The sequence below is a fragment of the Tauraco erythrolophus genome, chromosome 10 (genome assembly GCF_009769465.1).
Source record: "Tauraco erythrolophus isolate bTauEry1 chromosome 10, bTauEry1.pri, whole genome shotgun sequence".
Taxonomy (NCBI): Eukaryota; Metazoa; Chordata; class Aves; order Musophagiformes; family Musophagidae; genus Tauraco; species Tauraco erythrolophus.
In genome coordinates this window covers 4,491,290-4,517,453 of record NC_141474.1, presented here as the reverse complement: position 1 = coordinate 4,517,453, position 26,164 = coordinate 4,491,290, and the positions used below count along the sequence as shown (strand labels likewise).

General features: G+C 45.0%; 1 protein-coding gene and 1 non-coding gene across 3 annotated transcripts in view; both read left to right on the top strand.

Annotated features, from left to right (window-relative positions):
* Window positions 1-26,164, top strand: part of COP1 (COP1 E3 ubiquitin ligase) — a 131,286-nt gene that overhangs the window by 87,564 nt on the left and 17,558 nt on the right. For both annotated transcript variants that reach the window (XM_086617108.1, XM_086617107.1), the window contains exons 16-18: window positions 4,263-4,380; window positions 8,670-8,794; window positions 9,918-10,078. In XM_086617108.1, the coding sequence (XP_086473234.1) occupies window positions 4,263-4,380; window positions 8,670-8,794; window positions 9,918-10,078 (404 nt within the window). The remainder of the gene's footprint in view (window positions 1-4,262; window positions 4,381-8,669; window positions 8,795-9,917; window positions 10,079-26,164) is intronic.
* LOC147528163 (small Cajal body-specific RNA 3) lies at window positions 24,387-24,522 on the top strand. Its single transcript, XR_015222390.1, has one exon.

Sequence of the window (26,164 nt, the reverse complement as noted above, 5' to 3'; positions counted from 1 at the left end):
GGGGTGTTACCCTGCCTGTACCAGTCCTCAGTGAAACAAGGTGCTGCTGTGTGATGCTTTTCCATAACCCTTGCCCACTTTTTCTGGAGATGCCACTTGTCAGAACTCTTTAAGAGCTTTGCGATAGGTGATGGGAGCCTAAAGTCTGCTGGTAACAGCTGTTTTGTGAGTTTTATTAACACATCTGAAGTGTAAGGAAAATCACTTTTGGCAAAAACAGACTTTGCCTTTTTTTTGTTTAAACAACAAAAATCCAAGAGCAGTTCCATCTTTGTGAACAGCTCTGAAATTACCTGAGATGCTGCTGACTTCATTAGCAATTGCCAGCTCTCTTCTCTTTTTTTAGAAGTTTTTAACTTGGTTTCCCAAGATTTTGTTAACCACATCATCAATTCACTCACTATGACCTTCTCCCTGCAACCAAGCTGTGTCCAAGGACAGATTGAGAAGGTGCTGATCACTTCACACTGTACATCCCAAAACCATCCTTCCCTTTCAACCTGCTCCCCTGCTGCCTGGAGTCTTGTGAATTTAGGAGCTGCCAAGCAACGAGGGATGCCATCCTTTGCTGATGCAGGTTATACTTACTGGAGAGATGGTGAGATCTTTTGGAAGTTTGGAAAAGTCTGAATTCTTGATTAGTTGTCACTAGACAGCTCGGAGGTCGAAGCGGTGGCGTCTTACGGGAAGTAAGGAGTTCTTGAGCGGTCTGGAAAAGCGCTATTTAAAAACTCAGACTTGTGGTCGGAGACCTTTCAGCAGCAGTGGCAGAGCTTAGCTGCCCTTTTTGTCTTCTGAGATCACTTTAAAAAAAAAAAAAAATCTGTGTAATAAAATACGGTCCTGCCAGCAAACATTTGAATTCAGAGGGTGCAGCAGCCGAATTGTCGTGCTCAGCTTCTGCTGTGACATTGAACTAGATGAGAATTGCTTCAGAGTGTTTAATTTGTTATGGTATATACATGTTCTTTTCCATTATCTCATATATATTTCAATTAAGCCTAAATGCGGAAGAGAAGGGAACGCGGTGAGCTGTTGCTGCCCAGGGGTTAGGCAGGAGGCTTTTAACTGCGGGAACGTCATTTCTGAGTTGAAATTGTTCTAAGTGAGTTTTCTGGTTGGGGTGGAAACTGTAGAGCTGCAAAAAAAAAAAAAGTAAAATGACGATTTTGATGCTCGTGTTTGAGGAGCAACGTAAGAAGCGAACACTGTTGCGCGTTGCTGCTGAGCGGTGGAGTACGATCTGTGGTTTTCCAGGGATGCTGAGGGCAGGAGCCAGCGGTGGGATATTGGATGAGCTTACAGACTCTTGACAGAGTTTGGGAAGCGTTTGATTCCCCTCAATGCCCACTCTGTTTTCCTTACTTTCAGCTGCCTTTTAGGACTAACTCATTTTCTGAGCTTTTCAGAGAACCCCGCTGGTGTGCCCGGGATGCTGCCGATTGCGGGTGATTGCAGCTCATCCAACTGCACCAGGCAAGGCTGCTGCCGGGGTACCTGGGAGTTGTATTTTCCTCGTTTAGCTTCATTTTTGGGCTCTCTGCTTCCTCAGCAGATGGCATTTTTATCGTGTTTTCAGAAAGTCCATATGGCCTACAAGAGAAAGTATCTCTTTAATTGTAAAACATGACCACCTGTTCTGATTTTAATGAATGCAGTGAGTGTTCGTCTTCATATATCTGCTCAAAAATAGCTCCTTCAATTGAATTAAAAAAAAAAAACAACTTCAATTGGGCATCAACACTTTGGCTGCTGAAATAATCAATTAATAATTAAGTGGCTAATTTTAGAACCCGCTGGCCTTGCCCATTCCCTCAGACTCGTGGTGATGAGAGCAGACAGTGATTGATTGCCCTGCCGACGCCGGGAGGCACACGCAGTGCTGGGACCAGATGCCGGCAAGGCTTCGAGCTGTTTATTGCGATATTTCGAAGGTGAATGCAACTTCATGCCTCTTGCCTTGCTCTGCAAACGGACTTGTCTTTCCTGCTCTAGCTCTTTCCTCTCCCACATTGGTCCAGCTGATCGCACACGGCCATTCACGGGTACCCCTTTCCCTGCCACCCTCTGAAGGATGAAATCTGGTGCTCAAAAGGTATCCTAATGACAGGCCAGCTGGAGAGGAGGTTGAAACGGTGAGCAAAAATAGGCTTGAAAGGCTTATCCACTAACTGGCTCCTAATAAAAGCCCTGCTAGAATCATTCTGCTCATTAAAATAACAATTGCCAGTTAACTGTTTCGTAGCTCCTGTAGTAGGTACACCAGCCAGATGAGAAAACGAGGAATTTTTTGGCTCAAGCTTTCAGAGAGTTGGAAGGCATCAGGATGCCCAATCTTGATAAAAGAATGTTAATGCTTAATTCAAAGCCTCTTTGAAAATTATCCACTCTATCAAATAAGCCTGTTGAAACAGCACCTTGTTTGAAAGCTAATTAAAATATTCAAATGGTAGGTACGCTCTGGGTCCGTAGCGTTGGCTGTTGAGAGGGTTAATACTTCCTAGGTGGAAGAAACAGGAGCGTTTGGAAGAGTGCTTGGGGCTAAAGCACTTCCCAGCTTTTTAGTGCTAGGAGTAAGGGGCACAATAGCTGCTGGGTTTCAATACAACGGGGGTGACAGTTCACTACCTGCTGTAAATGATGGAGAAAACTTGGTGTAGCTGCTTTGAGCATCCACTTTTACAGGGCGAGGAGAGAGAGAGCCAGAAACCTCTTACTGGAGAAGTCTCTGATCCCACCTTATGCAGCAAGCAAGATGCTGGAAGTGAGGAGGAAGGCGACTCACTTTTGCCTTGTTTTTGAAGGTGTTTCTGACACAGCCCCCCATCCTGCCACAGCCCCCAATTAGCCTGTTAATGTAATACGGGGGAGAAGCTACCCTTGCCACTCCAATGGGTGGTTGCTGTAGCCTGATCGATGTAAATCCAGTTATCTCTGAATCCACATGGGATTTTGAGACAGCTCAGCGTTGTTTGTACGGCTGAGAGCCCCGCTCTGAAACGCTGTGCAAATACAAAAATAACCGTCGCTATTGGCATTTAAATTCATTTCCGTGTAATCTCTGCGATAAACTTCCATCGGTGGCATGTGATTTCAGTGGGAGGAGGGTCAGAGCGGTTTTCAGCTGACGTCTGGGTATCGCAAGTTGCTTGGTGAGGAAGACGTCCGGCTCGGTTTCCTTGCGTGCGTGTGGCCTTCCCTCCCTGTGCTTCCAGAATAGCAGGGGATAATTTAATTAAGTTCAACATTAGAGGCTGAAAGTCGGGAAGGGAGAAGCTTATTAACCTTGTTGAGCTGGAAAGAGTGCTGGGAGTGTTCGTGACTTGGGTCCATGGAGTTTTCTCTTCTTATTTTTCTATTTTCTTGGGAATTCACATTTAGTTGTGCAGAAAATAGAATGCATCACCAATGCTGTTGCAGTACCTTTTATGTGGTTGTGGCACACCTGTGAGTTAAAACTTCTGAAGAACTGGAATTAAGTTTGTTCTCTCCTTAGCAGAAATGCTAATTCTCTCTTGATTGATAATAAAAGAAAGAAGCCAAAAACCATGGAGGTTACCCATTTAGGTAAATCTAATTTAATCCCTATTTTTCACGATCCCATTTAAGTAGCAAACAGACTGAGTTTTTCGGCTGGGGTTCTTCAATAGTTCTCCAAGAGGGGACAAACTGAGGAAGGGGAATTAGAAATGGGAATGGGAGGTCCCACCCACCACATCAGCGTTTGCTCATGTGCCATGGAGTGTATTGTTGTAAGTCAGTGAGGGCCAGAATATCAGAGCCTGGCGAATAGTAGAGAATTACACCTGGGAAGTGAGAGGGGCTCATGTCCCTTCAGGTTGGGGGAAGAAATGAATCCTGTATCTCCCAGAAACCTGGGATCTTCCTATTCCATTTGAGCTGAGCAGGGAGCCAAGGCGACAGGCAGGAGAGGCGAGGGTCCTTCTAGCTGCTGCCTGGCACGTGGCCCAAACGGGGTTTGTGGGAGGACACACGTCTATGTGCGCACACGTGTGGATGCATCTTTTTCCCTCATTGAATTTTTGAAAATCTGCTTGGACCCTTCCGGCCTGAATTTTGGGGCTGTTTTAAGAATCCTCCTTAAACACACTTTTACTATAGTGCAGGTGGCTTATCCTAGACGAAGCTTGGGGTGAGGTGTGGGTGCTGCGGGCAAGACTGGTGTCGTGAGCCGATCATTAGAGGCCCCGCGCATCCTTCCCAACTGATGAAATTTTGCCTCTTTTCTTTCTCCTCTCCAGATCACTGTGTTCACTACTACGATCTCCGCAACACTAAGCAGCCAATCATGGTGTTCAAAGGGCATCGCAAGGCGGTCTCCTACGCAAAATTTGTGAGCGGGGAAGAAATCGTCTCTGCGTAAGTATTGCCTTTTACGTAGGCTAAAAAACTTGCGTAGCCCTTGCTTCCCGGCGTTCTGCAGGGCCGTCGTGCGAGTTCACCTGCGTGGGCGGGTGCCCTCGCTAGCTGCTGTGCTTTTGGGAAGCAGATCGCTGCTTTTTTTTCTAAGACAAAAATAGAAATTCATTCCTGGTGTCGCTTGGCTCCGCTCTGTAAAATGTTTGAGAGAAATAGGAAGGCAACTAGACGCAGCTCCTGACCGCAAGCCCCGATTTTTTGGGAAGCTGCAGGTGAACTCTCCTTGTGCGAAGTGCTGTGTGTGCTGAGGATGCTCCTGACCAGAGCTCTGCCATAGAGAAGGCTGCTGACAGAGCCCTGAGGATGGTAATCTGCAGTAAAACACAGCTGATGAGTGGCAGAAGTGACCAAATGATACTGCTAGGTCTGAAGAAGACATTTAGCCACAGCCTGAAAGCAACTTGAGTAGAACTGACCAGTCTGTTCTCTGGTTAATTTATTAATCTGCTCTGTGAAGGCCTTGTTTAGGATTATACTTGGCTTACAAAGTAGACAAGGAGAAGCTGTGTGTTGTGGTGCTAACAGCATGCAGCTTTTCAGCCAGGGTAGACCATAAGGTTTGTGCTATGGAAGCCCTGAAGAACAATATTCTGCAGCTTCTGTTAAGTTATGTGGCCAGATGTGGCTGCCCCAAAGCCAGATGTGGCTGCCTCCAGTTGTAGGTGGGTTTTCAATCAGGTGGGAATAAGCATGTGAAAGGTTTGAATGACTGGCTACAAGCCTCTTCAATAAACCAGAGGTGAGCCCATCTTAGGTGGTGGGGAGAATATAAGTGACCTTGGGGGGTTGCTGGGGAATCTTTGATCTTGACACACTCGCGTGTTAACACCTGGGGGTTGCAGGGATGGAGTGCAGGGGTAGATCTAGTTCCAGAAAGTACACCTGCTGCCTTGGACCCAGTTGATGATTATCCAGCTTGATTGTGTCTGGTGTTTTCACAGCTTGCTCTGGAAGCCTGGAGCCAAAGCAGAGCGTTTTAAGGTGTATTCAGGCTGCTAGTGAGTTACTCTGAGCTGTGTGATGGAAAATGCCCTGGTGGCTTCTGGTACTTGTTTATATTTAGTCAGTTCCTCTCTTCTTATTTCTATTAATGTTTTAACTCTATAAGGGTGTAAATTCATACCTAGAACACAGAGAAAATTAGATTTAATGCTTTGAACTAAGTCTGGGTAAGAAGAAAGCATTTAATAGAAGCAGGAGGAGGCTGGGAATGTTTTACAGCTGTGATCAAGTGGAGCATCATCTATGAGATGGTTTCAGGACAGAATGGCCCTGTCCTGCTTGAGCCGACTGTCTGGGAAAGCTTACCCCACAGTCCTGGGAGGAATATTGATAGAGCTGTCAGACTGGGACAGGCAACAACAGGGTGAGAGGACTCACTGGAGGGTTCACCTATCTTTTTCTGCGTGAACGGAAAGAAACGTCGGAGAGAGCAGATTATTTTTCATGTCTGTCTTTTGCGGGTTGAGGAGAGGAAACAGGAGCAGTGACTGCCAAAAATCAAGCACTGATTTCTTTTAAGAGAAAATTATATGCATATTCAGGTTCTCTAGATTTCTAGCTAAAGCTGTTTTATAGATTGCATTGATTTACTTTGCCTTGTAGAGTTAGGTTTTGACCTCAAGGGTGTTCAGAACTGCCTGGTATTTAGCACAACACATTGATTGCAGTGCAGATTTACAGAGAGACAGATTGAACAGAGCAGCTCATCCATGACATTTTTTTGTAGAGGGTATGAAACCAGAAGAGCAGTGTAACCCCAGCAGGATCAATGACCTTTTCCTCTCCTTGTGGTCCGGTGGCAGATAACTTCCTTCTTTTATGGCACACTTACCCTAAGCAATGCAAGCATGGCTAGAGCTCGATGGGGAATTTGTTAACAGTAAAAGCATTCCATTAGTAATAGACTTTGTGTTTTTATTTTAATCAAGAGTTCTAGAATGTGTGCCACTAAAATATAGAGGTTAAGTGCCTATATGTATGAGGTCGTCTTGATGGGTTAGCTAATAGCAGAAGCTGTCACGGGGATCTGACAGCTTTTAGACCCGTGTTTAGTCTTTTGCTGCTTTACCCTGCCTTCAGAAAAGTTTAGTTTCCAGGCAACTCTGAAGCTTTTAAAAGCAGCCTTTTAAAAATACGACTGCCCTAATGGCACAGAACACATCTGCCTGTACTCACGGGCCAAAAAGCAGTAGTAGGTACCTTTGTGCTCTTCATGTGGGCTGTGCTGCTGCTGTGATGGTGAAGACAGGAGAAGGGAAGGGAGTGTGAGCAGTGGTGTAGGGCAGGGATGGACATGGAACACGCATCAGGCAGAGAAGCTGAATTCTCTTTTAGGGCCCCCCCTGCTCAAGATGTGGGATGAGGAGCTTGCTCCTGCTGAAGTCACAGTATTACAGATAAAGTTCATACCTTCCTTCTGATCTGACCTCATGCTATTATTGCAAATGACTAACAAATCTTGCTGCAGCTCCCTTATCGCTCCTTTGTCATTCCGGCTGTCATTGAGGGCTGAGATAAGGTTTTTGCAGCATAGCACGAGGTGTGTCTCAACTCTTTTGTGCTATATTTTTAGGTAAATGTGACATTGGTGCAGGGCTAGTACTTTACGTCGTTGGTAATATTTGATGAATGTTGGGTAGGATTTTTTTCCCCCTTCAGCTCTTAATATTCCAAAAGCAGCAAGGTTGGGTGATGTGACTTGTAAGAGGGAAGCATTACTTACCTCCCTTTCCTCCCACCCAGGAGGCTGACAGGTCCTGCTCCCAATCTTGTTCAAGTGTTGCGAACGGCAACTACACATCTCCTCAAGGGTGGCTTCACGGGGCTCCAGTCCCACCACATCAGCATTTGCTCATGTGCCATGGAGTGTATTGTTGTAAGTCAGTGAGGGCCAGAATATCACAGCCTGGTGAATGGTTGAGAATAACACCTGGGAAGTGAGAGGGGCTCATGTCCCTTCAGGTTTGGAGGAAGAAATGAATCCTGTATCTCCCAGAAACCTGGGATCTTCCTATTCCATTTGAGCTGAGCCAGGCAGAGGAGACTACCTCCACCTCCTTTCTTTTGCCGAAGGGAAAATGTTTTCTGACTGTAAACAGAAAAACATTTTGAAGGCAGGTATGTTTGCATGTGGGGGAACAATGGAAGAACATCAGTTTTGATTTAATCCCAACAGACTTTGTGTATTTTTAATAGTAATGTTTAGCTTTGCTACCAAGGTGAAAAAAGTGGAAGTTTGAGATCTATATCCATGCGGTCTCAATTATTCATGAGCAAACCACATCAGTTTTAAAGTTCATAGTAACTCTGGGGCCCTATAGGTTTCTATATACTGCTGCTTGGTGTTGGGCAGGAGAACATGCTTTCAGGGCAGCTGGAGAGGGAGGAGACTACTTCCTACCCAAGCCCTGTAAAGGCATGAATGAGAGTCGTAGCCAGCAGGCAACAGATTTTGTCTATGCTGTAGAGGTTGAAAAAATTACACATTCAGGGTGTCCTGGATCTGCGAGGACAGGGAGGAGGCAGTGATGGCCCAAAGGCTGTACGGTTCAGTGGAGGACTCTGCAACTGGTAGGAGAAAGGAAGAGTAATTATAGAATCATAGAATGGTTTAGGTTGGAAGGGACCTCAAAGATCATCTAGTTCCAACCCCCCTGCCATGGACAGGGACACCTTCCACTAGACCACGTTGCTTGAAGCCTCATCCAACCTGATGCTGAACACTTCCAGGGATGGGGCAGGCACAACTTCTCTGGGCAACCTGGTCCCAGTGCCTCACCACCCTCAGAGGGAAGAATTTCTTCCTTAGATCTAATCGAAATCTCCCCTCTCAGTTTAAAGCCATTGCCCCTTGTCTTATCACTACATGCCCTTGTCCAAAGCCCCTCTCCAGCTTTCTTGTAGCCCCTTCAGGTACTGGAAGACTGCTATAGGATCAACCCAGAGCCTTCTCTTCTCCAGACTGAACAGCCCCAACTCTCTTAGTTCTCTCATGCTTTGGAGGAGTTTTTTATTCAAACATGTAATACATTTTGACAGGCTTCTATAATAACATGATACCTTTCTGAGCTCAAGCGGACTTGCATATAATTGAAAGTGGGATAAATCTCCTGGAGTGCACCAAGGCTTCCTACGTTTACATTGCAAGTAGGGTGTCAAGGAGCAGGGTTGGAAGCAAGCAGTCCCTGCTGTGCGGCAGCAAGGTAACTTTAGGTATTGTTTTTCAGGTCAACAGACAGTCAGCTGAAGCTGTGGAACGTAGGGAAGCCTCACTGCTTGCGCTCCTTCAAGGGTCACATCAATGAGAAGAACTTCGTAGGGCTTGCGTCCAATGGAGACTACATCGCCTGTGGTGAGTAGAGCCGCTGTCCTGACAGATGCTAATGGGGGCTCCTCGGAGCTGGTGCCTCTCCAGTTGCAGAGCACACCGGCAATTGCACCACGTAGCCATGTGAGCTTTTTAATAGAGGATTGTTCTGAACTTCCACCCTTCTTTCCCTTCCCAGGGAATGATGTAATGATCTTCTGACATAAGGCGGGGTCTGGACTTGGTTTCCTCCCATTTCAGATGCGTTTTTCACATATGGTGGTTTAGATTTGCTGTCACCAAAAGTCAACTACTAATGTAGTCACTGTTGATATGACTTTCAAGTTAACTTGACTTATGTCTTTCAAGTTTATCAACTGACACATCCTCCCGTGTTTTTCTAAGGAAGGGCAGCAGTCTGGACCACACGAGTGGTCCTTCTACTTGTCACTTGGTACAGCATTCTGCATGGTGAAGCAATAACACTCTCGCTATAAACCGCTCCCTAGGAGACTGAATCAGCCTGAAGCACTTACCCCTTTGGCTGTTTCTGTCCTTTCACTGCTTAAATTGGACCGTTCAACCTCCATAAATCCACAGGTCTTGGTGGGAAAGCAGTGAGAGGCTGATAGCTGTGGGATGAGCAGTACAGCTGCGCCAGCACTGAAGGGAGGACCTTAGCTTGTGTGTTTTCTGATCTCTGTACAGCTTGCAAGGCAGAAATTGGGATGGATTTCTAAATAAAGCCTGTGCTCTGTCTAGTCTCTCTTACTTAAACCTCCACAGACCAAACTGTCATACTTGATTACGGCAAGCGAGACGGTGACAGTGCTACCTGCCTGGGAGCTGGAATGCCGAGCAGGCTGGGTGTAGCGGCGTGTTTCGTGTGGGAGCGTAGGTGCTCTGCTCAAAACGCTCTGCCCTAAGGAAGTTACGGGGGACGGTTGGGATCCTGTATGTTTTGCAAGTGCGCTGCGTGCTGTGGTTGTCTTGTAATAAAGCCTGGCTCTATGGAGCGACGTGGAAGTTTGCTGTGGAGCGCTCCCAGTTGCCAAGGCACCACCAGCGTGATAACTTACAAGGAGGAAATGCCTGGTCTTGTCTTAAGCGATGAAACTGCTACTACAACCTGATCTTGTATATATTTTTTTTTTTTTTTTATTTCTAGGAAGTGAAAATAATTCCCTTTACCTATACTATAAGGGCCTCTCAAAGACACTGCTGACGTTCAAGTTTGATACAGTCAAAAGTGTCCTGGACAAGGACCGGAAAGAAGATGACACAAATGAGTTTGTGAGTGCTGTGTGCTGGAGGGCACTACCAGATGGGGTAAGCTTTCTGCTTGGGCACCCAGCTGGGTGCAAAAGGAATGTTTCCTACTTTTTCAGGAAATAGCATTGCTGAGGGTTTGACTGCGGTGGGTATTTTCTCATTTATGGATATTGCAGATTGGCATGAGAACATGAAGATCTGCAGGGTAACCGAGACACTGGGGGATGCTGGGGAAGAAGGGACTGCTGTGCTCTAAACCCTTCCACCTGGGTGTTTGAACTTCTCTACTTGGTGTCTGAAATACCAAAAGCAGCACTGTATTTCTGGCAATTAGTGGTTTTTGTGGACTCGTTAGTGGGATTTTTGTTGCTTTAATGAAGGCACCTGCAGATACTCACTGTGGAGCCTTATCTTGGTGTTACCCTGTCTATATGGGCTTGCTCATTGGAATACAGCCCCTATGTTTAGATGAGAACAAAATGCTGCTTTGTAAATTCAGAGTGCTCTTCAAAACCTTGCATAAAGAAAAAACAACTTGAGCAAGTAACTCTTGTACGTACAAGGATTTTCAGATCAGATACTTAATGGGCTTGTTGGGAGGTGGAGGGAGAGGAGTCCATCCTAAATGCAGTCTTTCAAGTAGCTCAAGTGGAACGTTGCCTAATTGATGTCCTGAGATGTTGTGTTCACAAAGATAGTGTTTTGGAAGGGTAGCGTCTACCAATCTGTTTCTGTTTGAAGAAGCTGCCCCCACAACCGTGATTCAGTTGTCACTGGTATAAACTTCCTTCAGATAGACGATTCTGAATCAAAATTAAAATAAACCTGAGCATCTGAAACTGCACTTTCAATGTGAAAGTAAAAAAAAAAAAAGGGCTGGTGTGGTTTGAATGGTGTGGGCCTGGGACTGTATGGTCACCAGCTCCTTGCTGGCTGGAAGTTTAGGAGGATTTGGAGTATGCAGATGTCACACCTCAGATGAAGAGTGGCTCTTGGAAGTTGCATAATCCGTCTTTCTGCTGGATAAAAACGTGCTGTGGGAACCTGCGTGGCCAGAAACGCCCTTCCATGAACTTTCCTCACTGCAGTGTTGCTGGGTTGGGTTCTCCTGCCCACGAACCTCCTGGGCAGCCTTTCTGCAGGCGACAGGCTCACGATGATGTCTCACCCCTGGTGTTATTTCTGGGGCCATCCTCTCCTTATCAGTCTCTTCTCTGATTAATGTGTTTTACTCTGACAGACCTTCTGCTTAAGTGATTTGAGAGACTTTTGAGCAATCATCAGGTGTTGCCAAGCAGTTCTTCATAACCAGTACGAAATATATTGTGTGAAAATGTAATAGTTAAATCAGACCCATCAAGATTGCACCAAATAGCGTTCGGGCTTCACTCCATTAAGCACCATTCAGAATCCATCACAATTCTGATCTTTATTTTTTTTCCATCATTTCCCTGCTTTTCCCTGGGCTGCTTCTAAATCAGCCTGTTTCTCCCTTGGCAGCCGCAGCACCTGCCTTTTGTTGGTCAAGAAAGCTGCAAAAACCTGCCTGTGACCCAAGAGCCACCAGCTGAGTGTTTTGCTTCCCTGTTTTACCTCTGCTGTCTGGCTTTGCAGACCAAGCGAGCAGTCTCGCTCACTTTTGCCAAGAGCCCTCAATGCTTCCTTGTGCCGTTCTCTCCGGTCCCCCCGAGACAAGAAATGCTCTTCACCGATGCAGCCGTGCATCTCTCTTCTCTCTTGTACTGGCACAGCGGTCCTCTCCGACCTAATTGAGGCTTTGCCTGTGTTCTTAGGAAATTAAATTGCGACACAGCCAAAGGTCCCTTACGTCCGCAAAGTGATGAAACACTTTTATTCCCCACTTTGAGAGTATCTCTTAAATTTGGCATAAAATTTTTCGAATGAGCTTCATATAAACAGGCCTCCCTAAAAGCTGGTGTGTTTTTTAACGATGCTGGGATGAACTAGAGAAGGCCTTTGCCTCGTGGTGCTGTGGGAATCGGGGAACCCGCAGCCTGTTTCTGGCTTAATTGCAGACTTTGATCCTTGGGTGAGTCACTCTGCCTTCGTTTCCTAATTAGAAGAGCTACTGCACCTGCCTTTCACCGCTGGCGGTGGGCGCTCGTGCCCTGCCAAAGGGGTTGTGTGTTGAAGCGACTCCAGCCTGGCAGCCGTGTGGAGCCCGGCGTGGGCTGCGGAACCTGCCCCGGTGCCGCGGGGAGCACAGCAGGTGAGCTTTATAGGCTGCTGTTCTCTGCGCCTTGCTGGGCTGCTTCAAACCATCTCGCCCATCTCCGTGCCACGGTGGCCGGGCAGTGAGCTGCGGTTTGCCACCCAGAGTCTTTCGGAGAGGGAGGACGCGGGAGCCTTTCCGCAGGGCTCCTCGGCGGAGGTGGCTCTCCGCTGTTTCCCTACGGTGTTGCTCTCGAGGATTGTTCTTTAATTAACCTTTCGAGCTGAGATGAGTAAGTTTCAGCTCCGTCAGTTATCTTGGAAAGGATGAGTACATGTACTCCTTCACTTCACGCACTTAAGTGCAAAAATCTTGGATCCTAATTAAAACTTAACTAAAACTTTCAGATGAAATGTCATTGATTCTTTCTTAAATCTATTTTTGTGTAATTCAAGCTTTTATTTCCTCCTGAGCCAAAGTCAAGCTGTGCCAGCAGCCCTTGCCAGAACCCATCTTTTTTTTTTCCCCTCTGCGTTGATTTTTCTTCGTTTATGAGGATGCAGGGACCTTTTTGCTAGAGCTGTCACCTTTCCAACCACCAAGGTCTAGCCGGCGCCTTCTTTCCACCTGTGTCAAAGCCATAATGAGGGAGAGAAATTGTTCTCTGTAAGTCCTTAATTAGCATTTTACATCAGGCTTACTCACTTTTCTACTCTTAGGTGGTGTTTAGAAATAAGCACTAGCTTGTAGGGTAATAGTTTTGTTAGACTCTTTGGGGGGAAAAAAAAAAAGGCAGACAAAAAAAACTCTCAGCATGTGCATCAGGAACAGACCTTTGCTTCTTTTGGTGCTGTGTTTTGGACAAAGGTAAATACTGTTTAATATTTTTTTTACATAGCACTTATTTATAGTTTGTGGGGAAAACCCATTTCTCGCTTTTCTTTTTACTCCTAAAAATTGATCAATATGTAAAAGTAGAGGAAGCTCCAGGACATGTTTGGCCTAAGTGACCTGATAAAAACGAGTTACAGGGATGCTTGTCAGAACCTCCCCTGAATCAAATCCTTTTATTTCCCAAGTCAAGGATTTTATAATATAGCTGTGCTGTCCTCTGTTTCTGGCACATTGGCAAGGCTTAGCCAGCCTGATTCAAAACATGAATCTGGTCTGGAGACTGGCAAATACGTTCTTCTGTTTCATTAGCATGTGAGCAGGGGTGTAGGGCTGCTTTTGGGTGTGGAAAGGAGATTATAGTAGCAGTAGTCGCTCACTGCAGGTAGGTGGGTAGAGATGTTTTATCTGTCTTGGGAGGATCACTCTAGTTATGCTTGGGTACGTGGACAGTAGCTAGAGGAGATTGGTTTGTACTTCATTTTCCCTTATGTCTCCTGCGTGATGTTTTCTTCTTCCCTGAAGAGGACACCTTTCATCTGGGCCTGCTTTGCCATATTGCAGAGTTCGAGATGTGCCTCGTGCAGCTTCGTTTAATAATTGCATCTCAAGTAGCCCCTTTCCCAGTCACGGTTAGTCATTCTCAGAAAGAAGCTGTCAAAAGAGAAACCACAGCTGAACCTGCTCCCAGGACAGCCAAAAGGTATTACTGCTGAACACAGAAGCAATTTGATTATGTAGATTAAGCATGGCTCAATCTATCATAATCACTGTAAAGAAGCCATTTAATTTGGTACCTGTTTGCATGAGTATTCATTACTGCCGATAAGCAGGTTAGCTGGGGAAAGATTTCTCATGCAGAAATGTTGAGGCTTTGATACCAGTGAGGAGATGCAGATAAGAGCAGGAGAATGCCATGCAAATTAGCGTAGGTAAAGCTTTAGGTACATGTATTTTTTTTTTCTTTTAGAGAGGTAAAGAAGGGAAGTCCTTTGAGAACAGCGCTGCAGACTTTAACCAAGTCATCTCGCTGCAGTGAGCGGGTGGGTGGTGGTAGGTGCTGGATGGATGCAGAGGTCTCCTGGCACTTGGGAGGAAGGGTCTCGGAGCGGTGGCACGGCAGGGCTGTGAAAGCATCTCCTCTGCCTGACAGCGTAGAGCAGAAACCCACACGTATGTGTTTTCTCACCTCGTTGTCGCTCTTCGAAAGTCATTTTCATTTAAGGGAGTCTTGAAACAATCATCAAGCAGTGAATGAGAGATGCAGGCTCTGGGACTCGGGGCTTCAGGTTGCCTTTGGGCACTGTCATGTGATGGAAGTATCTTCATAATTAGTCTTGCATCTCTGAACTTCTTTTTGTTAATCTAAGAGAATGGAAACATTCCCTTCAAAGAATTTTTTTTCAGAAAACAAGCTTTTCTTCTATTTATTTTTCCCTTCCTCCGAACATTCAGCTTTGTTTCTTAATGATGTCTGGCTTGAATTCTTTAAATAGAAACCTGTAATTGTACTGCAATAGGCTGGTCACTTAATAGGGCAGTAATCTTGTTCACTGATGAAAAGTAGCCATCCTTTGTTTCCCAGTAGCCTAATAAATGGTACACAGGAGGTAGTCAGGGACTCTGAAAATTTACAATCAGCAAATTAGTTCCCTTCACTGAAATTAATTTAGCCAATACAGATTATTTTGGGGAAGTGATTCATTGCCATTTTAAAGCACTAATTAATTTGGATGACTTAGGAACATTAAAAATTAAACCTCCTTTGTCATTCCCAAATAACCAAATGCTTATTCAGTCTCATTCTTAAGTAACTTGTATTGACTGTAACTACATCTCTTGTAACTTGAAATATGGATTTCAGTGGGATTTGGGGGGAAAAACAAGTGTAACACTTGAATTTTTTTTTTTTTGTTCAGCTTTGCTGCTGAGATTTTAAACTCAGAATTGGTGAGAATTTTGACTTCTAGCTTCAACTCAGCGTTGTTCTATTTTTGCAGCATCCTCAACTAGTTGTTCGGGTGTCAGTTAAGATACACAGAGGTAGTAATCAAAAGCTTACGAGGTAAATGCCTACCTGGAGCGATCAGACCCAAGCTGCCCCTCACTTCCCTCTGATGCCAGCTGCTGGCACAAGTAGCAACGTGAAAGTAGCAACGGGAGGAGCTTCAACCGCATTATTTTCAGGGAGGGTGCCCACTGTTTTCTGACTCATCCTTTCTTTCCTGCACCAGGGCTGACCCATAGCATCCCTGTGCAGCATCTCCCAGCCTAGTATTCTTGCAGGTTATTCTCCAGTACAGTCCCACACCACTGCTTCATCCCGGAACTCTGGTGGTCTTCATCTTCTCTTCCGTGATTGAAGCACGCAGCAGTTTACGGGAGGCTGAGAACGAGCAGCCTTTGAGAAAAGCGAGGAGATGAGATTTTAATCGGGTTTATTCTACTGGGTTTTTCTCTCCCTCTTGAAAATCTTCAAAGTTTTTCCTCCCTCCTGTGGAAGCTGTCTAAGCCCTGTAGCACGCGTGCTGTGAAGCTCACAGCTGTCTGATGGCTTCCCACTCCTCTTGACATGCCCTCTGCTCTCTGGCCATTGGCAATGCTTTAAAACAAGAAATTTTTTTATTACTTTGCTGCTTCACGCTTTCCTTAGGTAGTAAATATATTTTATTTTTCTTCCATCCTACCTTTTTCATGTCTATTCCTCTCCCTTACACCTTTGAAAATCTCAAATCTTCATTAAAGACAAGTGGAACCCAGAAGAGCAAAAGATACATCATACATAGTGGTTGATTTTACCTCTCCCTGCCCCAAATTGTAGCATATTAAGTAATATATGTATTATTTACGTATACCAACACACACTGTGTCTATTGTTTATATACTGCTTGAAAAATTTTATTTTGCAGAATAATTTTTACCTTGCAGATGTCACAGGTTCAGTATATATGCTGCTTTGTGCTGAACATACTCGTATACTTTCATACCCATATCTCTTCAAATGCTTGTTTGAGGCTCTACTTCTTTTCTGTGGCTGAGAAGAATTAATTAAAAAGTACTCAGGTGACTAACAATGTTTTACTCCTTGTCACAACCCTTGGAGTCCAACTGCAGTGAAGTTTGAGGGGGGGAAAAAATAATCATACTCTATTATTAAACAGTTCATGTGTTATATTGAAATCTCAGTGTGTTGACACTTCGATCCGTGTGAAAGACCATCTTGATAATGTGATTATGCAAATGACAGGCTTTAGGAGCAAGTGTTTAATTTGGAGGCTTCTGGAGAAGAAAAATGATTGGAAAATGTTCTTTTGGTGTTTCCTCTGCCTGGTTGCAGGGCACCCTCTGAGCTCCCTCCCAGGGAGGGCAGCCGCTTGCTGGACCGAGCGTGGGCAGGGGCAAAGGGAGCTGGGAGGTTCCCTGATAACCTGGACCTCCATCAGCCGTGCTCCTCTGGTGTGTTTTAGGAGGAAAAAAGTGTATAGCACCATTAATTGTGCTGTTCGAGGGCTCAGGGTGGGGAGGTGGTACACCAATCCTATGTTAACTCTTCCTTTCCTAGAGGCAGAGCCGCTGGCCGTGCCGTGCCACCCCTGCAAAGATTGGGGATGAGGCTGTTGCTTTCATTCAGCTCTGGAAGTTCAGGTCCCCTGTGGTACTGCAGCACTGATATCATTCTAGCTTCTATTTTAAAAATAACTCCTCCAAGAAATGTAAGTGGCTCAGGTTTTTCATCTTTGTTGGTTTTAAGTTTACATTTGCAAACCCAATTTCTCTTTCCTCCTGCAAGGTGAGGCATACATTCTATTTCATCTTTTTTCCTGCATAATCGCAGAAAATTGCCAAGGGGTTGATGTTTTTTTTGAAGTGAAGGCAGATCAAAGTTACCCACGTTTTGTGAATGAAGGCAGCATTTACTCTCTGACTTTTACAGCTGCTATTTGCTTACCAGTGTGTCTTTTCTAATGCCAAGAGAAGTAGACAGCGTGCTGTAGGTAGGACTGAGGTCCTCCTTACTAGACTCCTTACTAGAGACTTACTCTAGGCTCTCTTAGAGCAAGCGAATGACATAGTGGTCGACGTAACTCTAGAGTACTGTTGACGTTACATTTCCAGTAGCTGATCCCAACGGTGCAGCTGTACAGATAGTGGATTGCAGTTCATTGCTGGCGCAAGCAGAGGTCCAAGCAGGCTCTCCTTGTTTCCTAGGCTTTAAAAAACAGGAGCGTCCGAGCGCAATCACGGATTGTATTGCTATGATACACGCTATGAACTGGGCATGCAGAGAAGTCTCTGCGCAGCTGTCGTTAAACTTGTAAGTGGATGTTTCTCTCCTGTTGGGACTCTGCTGCTTTAGTAACCATCAATTCTGTATTCAAGTATGAGGCTTTTAACAGATGAACACAAGTGAGGAATTCACCTGGAACCCAGACTTCGTTCCTGACTCCATCCCCAGCTCACTGCCGAACTGTAATGTTATAAGGTAAAGCCGAAGTGCAGCAGTGTGTATCATGCGACCCTCCGCATAAGCTGTTTCCCAATCAGTGCAACTTCATAGAAACTTGTTTGTCTTAAGGTGATACTCAGAGTCACCCTTATATGATGTATTGGAACAGAGAGAGACAAAGAGCGGTTTTATATTCAGAGGCGTTTGCTTTTAGAATTAAATAATTGTACAACTGTGTGTTTTCCCTTTTCCCATCCAGCCTCTGCAGTGCTGCTGTTGAGCCCCTTGGTCTGAACTCTGATACGTATCCAGCTGGGTTCTAGAGACACTGATTAAATAATTGATTAGGCTGTTGGAAGGTTTGGGACTTTTTTCCCTATGATGCCTGGAAACCTGCTTATCGCGAGTCGTAAGCTCCTCTCTTCCTGTGCTTGTTCTTAGTGTTGCGCCTTTGTCTCGCAGGTGTTTCACTCTCTGTTGCCGTGGGGATTAGAGCTGGCAGGTGTGTGTTCTCTCTTCCCCACAACTCTTAGCCTTTGGGTAGGGAGGCTCATCCCTAGTATTTTCTGGGGTTTTTATAATGTGGTTGTAGAATCATAGAATGGTTTGGGTTGGAAGAGACCTTAAAGATCATCTAATTCCAAGCCCCCTGCCATGGGCAGGGACACCCTCCACTACACCAGATTGCTCAAAGCTTCATCCAACCTGGCCTTGAACGCTGCCAGGGATGGGGCAGCCACAACTTCTCTGGGCAACCTGGTCCAGTGCCTCACCAACCTCAGAGTGAAAATTTTCTTCCTTAGGTCTAATTGAAATCTCCCCTCTTTCAGTTTAAAGCCATCACCCCTTGTCCTATCACCACACACCCTTGTCCAAAGCCCCTCTCCAGCTTTCTTGTAGCCCCTTTAGGCACTGGAAGGCTGCTAGAAGGTCTCCCCGGAGCCTTCTCTTCTCCAGACTGAACAACCCCAACTTTCTCAGCCTGTCTTCATAGCAGAGGTGCTTCAGCCCTCAAATCATCTTTGTGGCCTCCTCTGGACCTGCTCCAACAGCTCCATATCCTCCTTCTGTTGGGACCCTAGAGCTGAACGCAGCACTGCAGGGGGTCTTATGAGAGCAGAGCAGAGGGGCAGAATCCTCTCCCTTGACCTGCTGCCCACGCTGCATTGGATGCAGCCCAGGACACGGTTGGCTTTCTGGGCTGCCAGCACACATTGACAGCTCCTGGTGAGCTTCTCAACCAACACCCCCAGGTCCTTCTCCTCAAGGCTGTTCTTAATCCATTCTCCACCCAGCCTGTACTTGTGCTTGGGATTGCCCCACCCATGTGCAGGACCTTGCACTTGGCCTTGTTGAGCTTCGTAAGGTTTACACAGGCCCACCTCTCCAGCCTGTCAATGTCATGTGCAGTGTCCTGGAGCAGAGTCCCTGGAAAACAGTAGGTCACTGTAGGAGCCAGGCAAGTTTTGCAGGTACCGAGCCACCATCTATCACCCGATCTTGAGCTCCAGCCAAAGCCGGGCTCCTCTGAGTCAGAGCATCTCCTACGTGAGCAGCCTTTGCTTTACTTTCCACTGCTAGGTTCATGCTGGCTTTTCTTTTTTTGAAGTGCCATCTATCTACTGAAGTCTCTGGTTGGTACAAAGTGCCAGTGAGCTGAGGTCTGAGCGCTCTGAGCTAATCTCAGGACGTCGGGCAGCGCTCAGTGGTTTATGAAGCAGATGGAGGGGGTCATGTGAGATAGGAGCTGCGGGGGTAAAGCTAAGTTTCTCGATACTTAGCACTAAAGGGGAGAGGACTCTGGTTTCAGACCAGCAAGAGCAAAGGAGGTTTAGAAAAGCCATTGGCGTTGGGTTAACCACCACCTTTGAAGTCAGCTTCAATGCAGCAGCAGAATTCTCACACCGAGGGTGTTTGAAACCCTCGCCGCTGGTGGTCTGCTCTTGCTGCTGTTTGAAGGTGGGTTTTTAACCTCTTTCCCTCTAACAAGTGTCGCTGCTTCAGTTACTGTCAAAGCAACCTCACAATATTGTCTTTTTTTGGTTTTTTTTACCCCATTCTTTAGGGCACCCACTGATGGCAAGTCCTCCTAGGCCACCACCGTTCATGAGCTGCATCAACCTTTCGCTCTAGCGCTCCTAATTAAGCAATTTTAATGGCAGGATTTAATGTTTTAGAGAGTCTAAATGAAGTGGAAAAGATATGAACTGATTCTTTTTTTCTTTCCAGCACAAGATTTTGATCAGATAATTTAACCTCTGGGTGAAATGGAAGTAGAAGCATTTATGCACAGGTGGTTTTCCCTGCAAAAGCTTTACTTTCTGTAGGTCTCCTCATTAATGTAGTTACTGCTTGGCTTTGGGCAACTGCTCAGAAGGTTTTCGTATGTTTTCTGCCCTTCTGTTATCAGTAACAAAACCCCGAAGTGTTTTGAAACCCAGTAACTTGTGACTAACTTGATGCCAATTGCATTGTGTGTTAGTAAAGCAAAAATTGAAGGTTTTTATGATGCTTCTTGTCAAAACAGCTGCTCGGACTGGTTTTCTGACAGCAACACAGATTTGTATCCTTTTAACCTATTGATCGAATAAGTCTTAGTTTCCCTTCAGGGATATTCTGATCTAATTTGTGATGTGCATGGAGTGAAAACGTTCACCTCTTTGAAAGCAATCTCATGTCTGAATTGAAACTACCTGGATGCGTAATTAGGATATGTAATTATTTTATATAGGATACACACAGAATTATTATAATAATCAGTCCTTTCTGAAGGCGAGAAAGCTGGTATGATGGGGAAGTTATGTTTAGTGATTTAATGAGTACCTTTTAGGCAGAAATGACACTTAAATTTGGGGTTGTGCTGCTGAATGCAGCTGTGTTCACCCTTGCACGAGGTGTTTAGAATTCCGCGAGGGAAGCGCTGCTTCAAACAATTACGTCTCTTATATGTTATTGTATATCGTAATTGCTTCCGAAACTCTTATCTGGTTGCTAAAGCTGGAGAGAAGCGAGCTGTTTGGTGCAGTGCTGGATTTTCTAGTTACACTTTAGTATGTCTGGAGTGAATATGAAGTTAAGCAGAGAAGTGTAGCCTGGGGAGCTGGCGGATGAGACAGTGCTTTGTCTCCTGTTTACTTGTAATAATGAGAGATACTGGAGGGAAGATAAGCAATATTACGTATACTGGGAAGAAAAATTGATTTAGATCCATTAAATAAAAATTAAAAAAAAAGTTCTTTTTACCTGTAATCTGCAGATAGCTCATAAATTAACTCGAGGAGGAGGAGAAGCTGCATACTTCCTCACTCCCTGTGCTGGCAGAGGCTCAGCATCACCAGGCAAGTCTCCCAGGCACGCGTTAATTTTTCTTCTTAGTTTCTAGGTTGACCAGTTGAGACCTCATTGCCTTTTTCTTCCAAGAAAGCTCTTCTCCAAAGCAGACCACTCTGGCCAAGTTTCTTCTGACCACCAAATCCCGGCAAGCCTGTCTAGTGTGGGGAGTGTGTGCTTGGGGGATGTCTGGGCTCGTTTAGAGTGAGATATCCTTGATTAAAATAGGAGGTTAATAGTGCTTCTGTGTGTGCCATGCTTCCCAACTTGCACGTTAGCTCCAGCATTTGAAAAGATAAATTTGGGCCAGCAGGAGTAAAAGAAAAAAGAAAAAAAAAAAAACCAAGAAAAAAAAAAAAAAGGAGAGAAAATGAGCTGTGGAAGTGAAAAACAAATGTCCTCATTTAGTACAAAGAGATTCATCTGGCTGTTGGCTTTCTGTTTTTGTTAGAATCGCGCTTGGCTTGACAATGCAGAAGAAGAAATTCAAATTGGGGAAATGTGTGAAAATCTGAAGTAAAATAGAAGTTAGCAGCTTGTGTTACTTTCCCTCTAGTGCTGTAGCAGGCAGCAGCCTGCACTGGGAGCTTGTGAGTTTTCTTTGTTTCAAAACTGAAGAATATATATATTTACCTTGCCAAAAGTAAGCACAGATCCACACTGTGAAAAATCACTCTGCTGATGCTTGGATGTTTGTGTAAGAAAAATACTACTTTAGAGATTTCTTTTGGATAAATGTTTGGATGGATGTATGGTTACAGGGTGAAGGGACAAAATTTGGCTGCTGCTTTCCCAACATATCCTTAAATGTGAACTCAGACCCTCTTCGTGTCTCCGGGCCATCCTCAGCAACCATCCCTCCTCTTCCCATTATAAAGCTCCTTGGTTTTCCCCGGAGAGCAGGGCTGTCTGAACATGGAGATGGAGACAAGGACAGTCTCCTCCTCGTAAGCCCACCACGATCACTAAATCTTTGGCTTTTGCTGTTCATTTTGAACCTGGGAGTTACCCCTTCTGGAGTGGGGAGGGGAGCTGTGAAAACTCATTTTTGTACAGATTTTTTGAAGTTTCCATTGTTTTCCTTTTGGAGCGGGTGTGAAGTGGGTTTTGTGATGCAGACAAGTATATTCTCAGCCGGACTGGGGCTTCTGTATTAATTTCAAATAACATATGAATGTGGAATTTGAGCCCAGCTCACTACAAATCAAAGTTAATGAAGTAATGAAGGTGATGCACGCCAAGCCCCATCACCTCTGTCTCTCCTTATCCAGACAAGCACATACTGTGCATGTGCTGTGTGTTTTGGGGCTTTTTAGAGGCCATTTCTTATATTATAATTTATTTTTCCCTTGGAAGCTATAGCGCGGGCAGTAGATGACCATGAACTCTTCATGGGAGATTTTTCTGCTGATGATTGTAGCAGTACATGTGAGTTTGCTGTGACAAGATATGTCGTGTGGTCATGTAGACAGAGGACAATTATTTTTATTTTCTGATATCCACTGTGTTTTATCCTGCATTTCTCACCTTTTCTGCTCTGAAATGTTTGAGGGGGGAAAAAGGAGAGAAAAGTGGGGGGTACTTGCCGCACTCTTTGGTTCGATGGTGTCTGTTGAGTCAGTCAACAGCAGAGTCTCTTCAGAAAGAATATCTAAAATCAAGGGAAGATGAAGCAGATGAGCTAAAAAAAAAAAAATCAAATGCCAGAAGTGTGTGTTTGTCTTCCCTCACCCTTCATCAGCGGAGCTCGGGTTTGTATTCTAATATTTATGTACCTGAAGGATATCATAAAATCAGAGGTACGGTGTCGCAACACAAAGGGATTTGTTCACTCCTATAATCCCAATAGGAAAATGACATTTTTTTCTTTATATACTTGAGTCTTTTTAAACTTCCTCTTGCTATTAGTGTCATTGGTAGCTTAATGGATTTCTTGATTGTTGAGCTCCTCTTTTTGATACAGTATTGTTAGTCTTTGCATGCATTCAAAATGACAGGAAGCGTTAGAAACAGTCACTTCAATTTGAGATATCTAGAGATAATTTTTTTATACCCACTGTGTGAAAATAGCTTGAACAGTAGCAGAATTATCCGTTGTAAGAGAGATGATTTTACTTGCGAATTGAGTTTAAAGATAAAATCTTTCCTACTTCCTGGGACGTGGATTTCCTATTCATTGCTCTCTTTAAGATTAATCGGGAGCAAGACTTTAATCCAGGACAAAGATGATTGAATTGTCCTTAAACAGTGATGTCGAACATTACCCAGATCTCACTTGGTTGAAAGCCTTTTTTGGTCTTGCAGTGCTGAGTGTGTAAGAGCTGCTTGTGAGTACATCATATGAAGGAGGATGCTTTTTCCTCGTTTGCTGGCTCGTTAGAAAGTAAAATGCTTTCTGTTTTTTTTTCAGGAATAAAGTTGTTAGAATGTGTTGTATGGAACAGGTTGAATCTGTGTAGTATAGTAGCTAGAAATTATTTTGGCATGTGGTAAGAAAAAGGGCTCACACCACCTGCGAAAGCCTCTGATGGTGTAAAGATCTGCCATGAACGGAGCTGCTGCTGGGTTTGTGGAGTGGCCAGGACGGAAAATTAAGTACCTTAATGGAGCTTTGTTCCTTCTTTGGGAACCCAGAGAAGGACAAGCTCAGGCTACAGCTACCCCAGCTCTCTGGGCAGCACGTCTGGCCGAGCTGCAGCCCCATCCATCGCTGCCGCCAGCCCCGACAGCACGCTGCCTGTGCAGCGATGCTAACAACAAAACTGTGCTTTTAAAAATTAATGTCTTGGTTTTAATCTCCTGTTTTCCAGTCAGGAGCACGTAGAACTGTCAGCTTGTCCTAAATCTCCAGTTACAGCCTAAAACGGAGTAAGGATGTCATCTGACTTTTTTTTTCTGCCCATGCAGAGGGCCAAGAAGAGAGCATGGGGGGAAGCATCTAATTCGCACACCACAGCCTGGAAATCCTTGAGCTTGACAGTCCCTCAATTCATTTCAGGAATCCCACCTGAGATGGGTGGGATGGGTGACGTTTGGGAGCTGCCAATACTTATTTCAGAGGCATGTACCGTGTTTTCAAACTCTTTTTTTTAAAGAAAAAAGCAGCTTGCTGTTCAGTGGCCTTGCTGTAGGGATGCTGGCAGGCAGCACACCGTTGGCAAGCTGTTCCCTGGAGTTTAGGAGCATATTTAAGGCCAGGAGATTTAGGGACTTATTAGCAGTGCTGCAGCTTCAGGCCCTGCCGTGAGCTGGCACTCACCGAGTGGGTAAGAAAGGAGCCACGTTTAAGGCCATCAGATGTATGTGCCTGCCCTGGGCAGCAGCTCTTTCTTCTGGCTAGAATGGTTTTGACCTTCTGAGTTAAACTTGCCCACTTAATGATATTTTTCCTATTGTTCGAATTCTCTTTTCTTCAGCTTATTTGCATGCGGTACGTGATGTTTCATTTCGGATTTGATACGGTCAGAAGCCTGGGATAAAAGACAGTGTAATAAAAGGCTGGTGTAATCGTGACGTTTTGTAGGGCTGGAAGCTGCTGGGACCAGTCATGGGCAAAAGAAAATGTGTTTTGTCCACCGTTGCAGTCTTCCTAGAGCAAAGTGGAGGTCTCTGTCTGCTTTAGGAGAGCCAACTAAACCAGATCGTTCCCCTCCATACATGTGTATTATCCCATAATATGCCAAGACAGGTCTTGCAGCATCCTTGCAGCAACTGCTGCTCATCCACAGTGTCCCACCACGTGAGGACAGCCCTTGGGCAGGGTTTTGTCTGCAGCATGCAGAGCTAAGAGTAATTGCTGAGAGTTAATCCAGCTCAGTAGTTTAAAGCAAGGCTATAATCATAGTTACTGTTTTTTTTGTATTAAAATGCCTTTTTTTGTTGTTTTTAAAGTCCTCATTAGGTTTGGCAAACTGGCTGTAGAGGTGATGACATTCTGGTTGGACATGTGCGTGGATGGAGAGGGCTGCATGTCCTGAGGTTCCCTTTCCCCTCTCAATTCTTCTTGCTGCTTCCAGAAACAGTTGTTTGCTGTAAGCCAGGTTTGCAGCTTTGATAGAAAATGACTGTGCAAAACCCCATCAGAGCAGTGTGTGTCCCAGAGTCATTTAAAAAAAAATAAAAAAATCTAAAAATCTAAAAAGCGTGTGAGCTCCCTGGGATGGAGAGCCATCACCTGTGAGCTGCTGGTGTCTCCAGGCAGGACCCAGTAAATCTTGAATAGTCTTCACCATGTTTGTCTGCCTGAAAAGCCCAGGTTGGGGGAAAAAAATGGGGAGGAAGGATGAAATTGCCCTCTGAGGTTTGGGATGATGCCGAAGTGCTGCCCACCGCCTGACGCTGTCACTGAGACAGATGTGGGAGAGGTGGCTGCAGCTGTATCACTGGGAAGCTGCGTTTTTAATTGCTGATTGAAGTTCCCATTTGTGTTTGGGGGTTTTCCTTTTTAGAGAATGACATCATATTACACAAGAAACTGCTAACCTTGTTTATTTATAGCACGACTGACTTGCTCTCGCTGCTTTGCTGGTACATCTGCATTTCCTATTGCCTACTTTTGCTTTCCCATCTGTTTTTTTATGACTTCTGTCCTGACAGCCCTTGTTCTTCTAGTCCTTGACTCCCCTCCCGTACAGACATACGATCCCATAACATTTTCTCTTTTGTCTTTATAAAACAATAGGCAGGCAGTCTAATAGCATCAGTCCAAAGTCAAGGGAGCTTTGCAGATTCAGCTTGACAGCTCCTCTCTCTGAATTATTTAAAGGCCATAAACAAAAGAAAACCCATCTAGAGCTTCAGGTGACCCCTCGTCTAGGATTGTGGAGCATGCCTGATAGGCAATCCCGCTAATTTTGCCCATTTAAATCCTTGGGACTTAATAGAATGGCAAACGCGATTAGAATTCCGGGGCTACCTCCGGGTGTTCCTTAGGGAGGGTAAGTTGCGGGGAGGTGAATGAGCAAGTTGAGGAGAGGGAAGGTGAAGGAAGGAATAGGGAATTTCTCTCTAGTTGTAAGAATTGTCGAGTTCAGATTTCCTCCCCACCCCCCCAATAATCAATGAACTTGTCTAAAGACATCCTCCATTCTTCTTCTGACTTTAATCTCAGACCTTGGTGGGTTGGTGTGGTGGTTTTTTTTATCCTTTGTTTTTAAATCTAAAATGCTTTTCAACAGCTGAATGACCCAGTGATTTCTGATTTCTCAGGTGCATTTTTGTTGCTGGTTTCACTCGTCCTGCTGGATTTGGGAGTGTTTTTAGATAGATGGCATCGGGGAAGCAGGCAGCAGAGCACAATTGA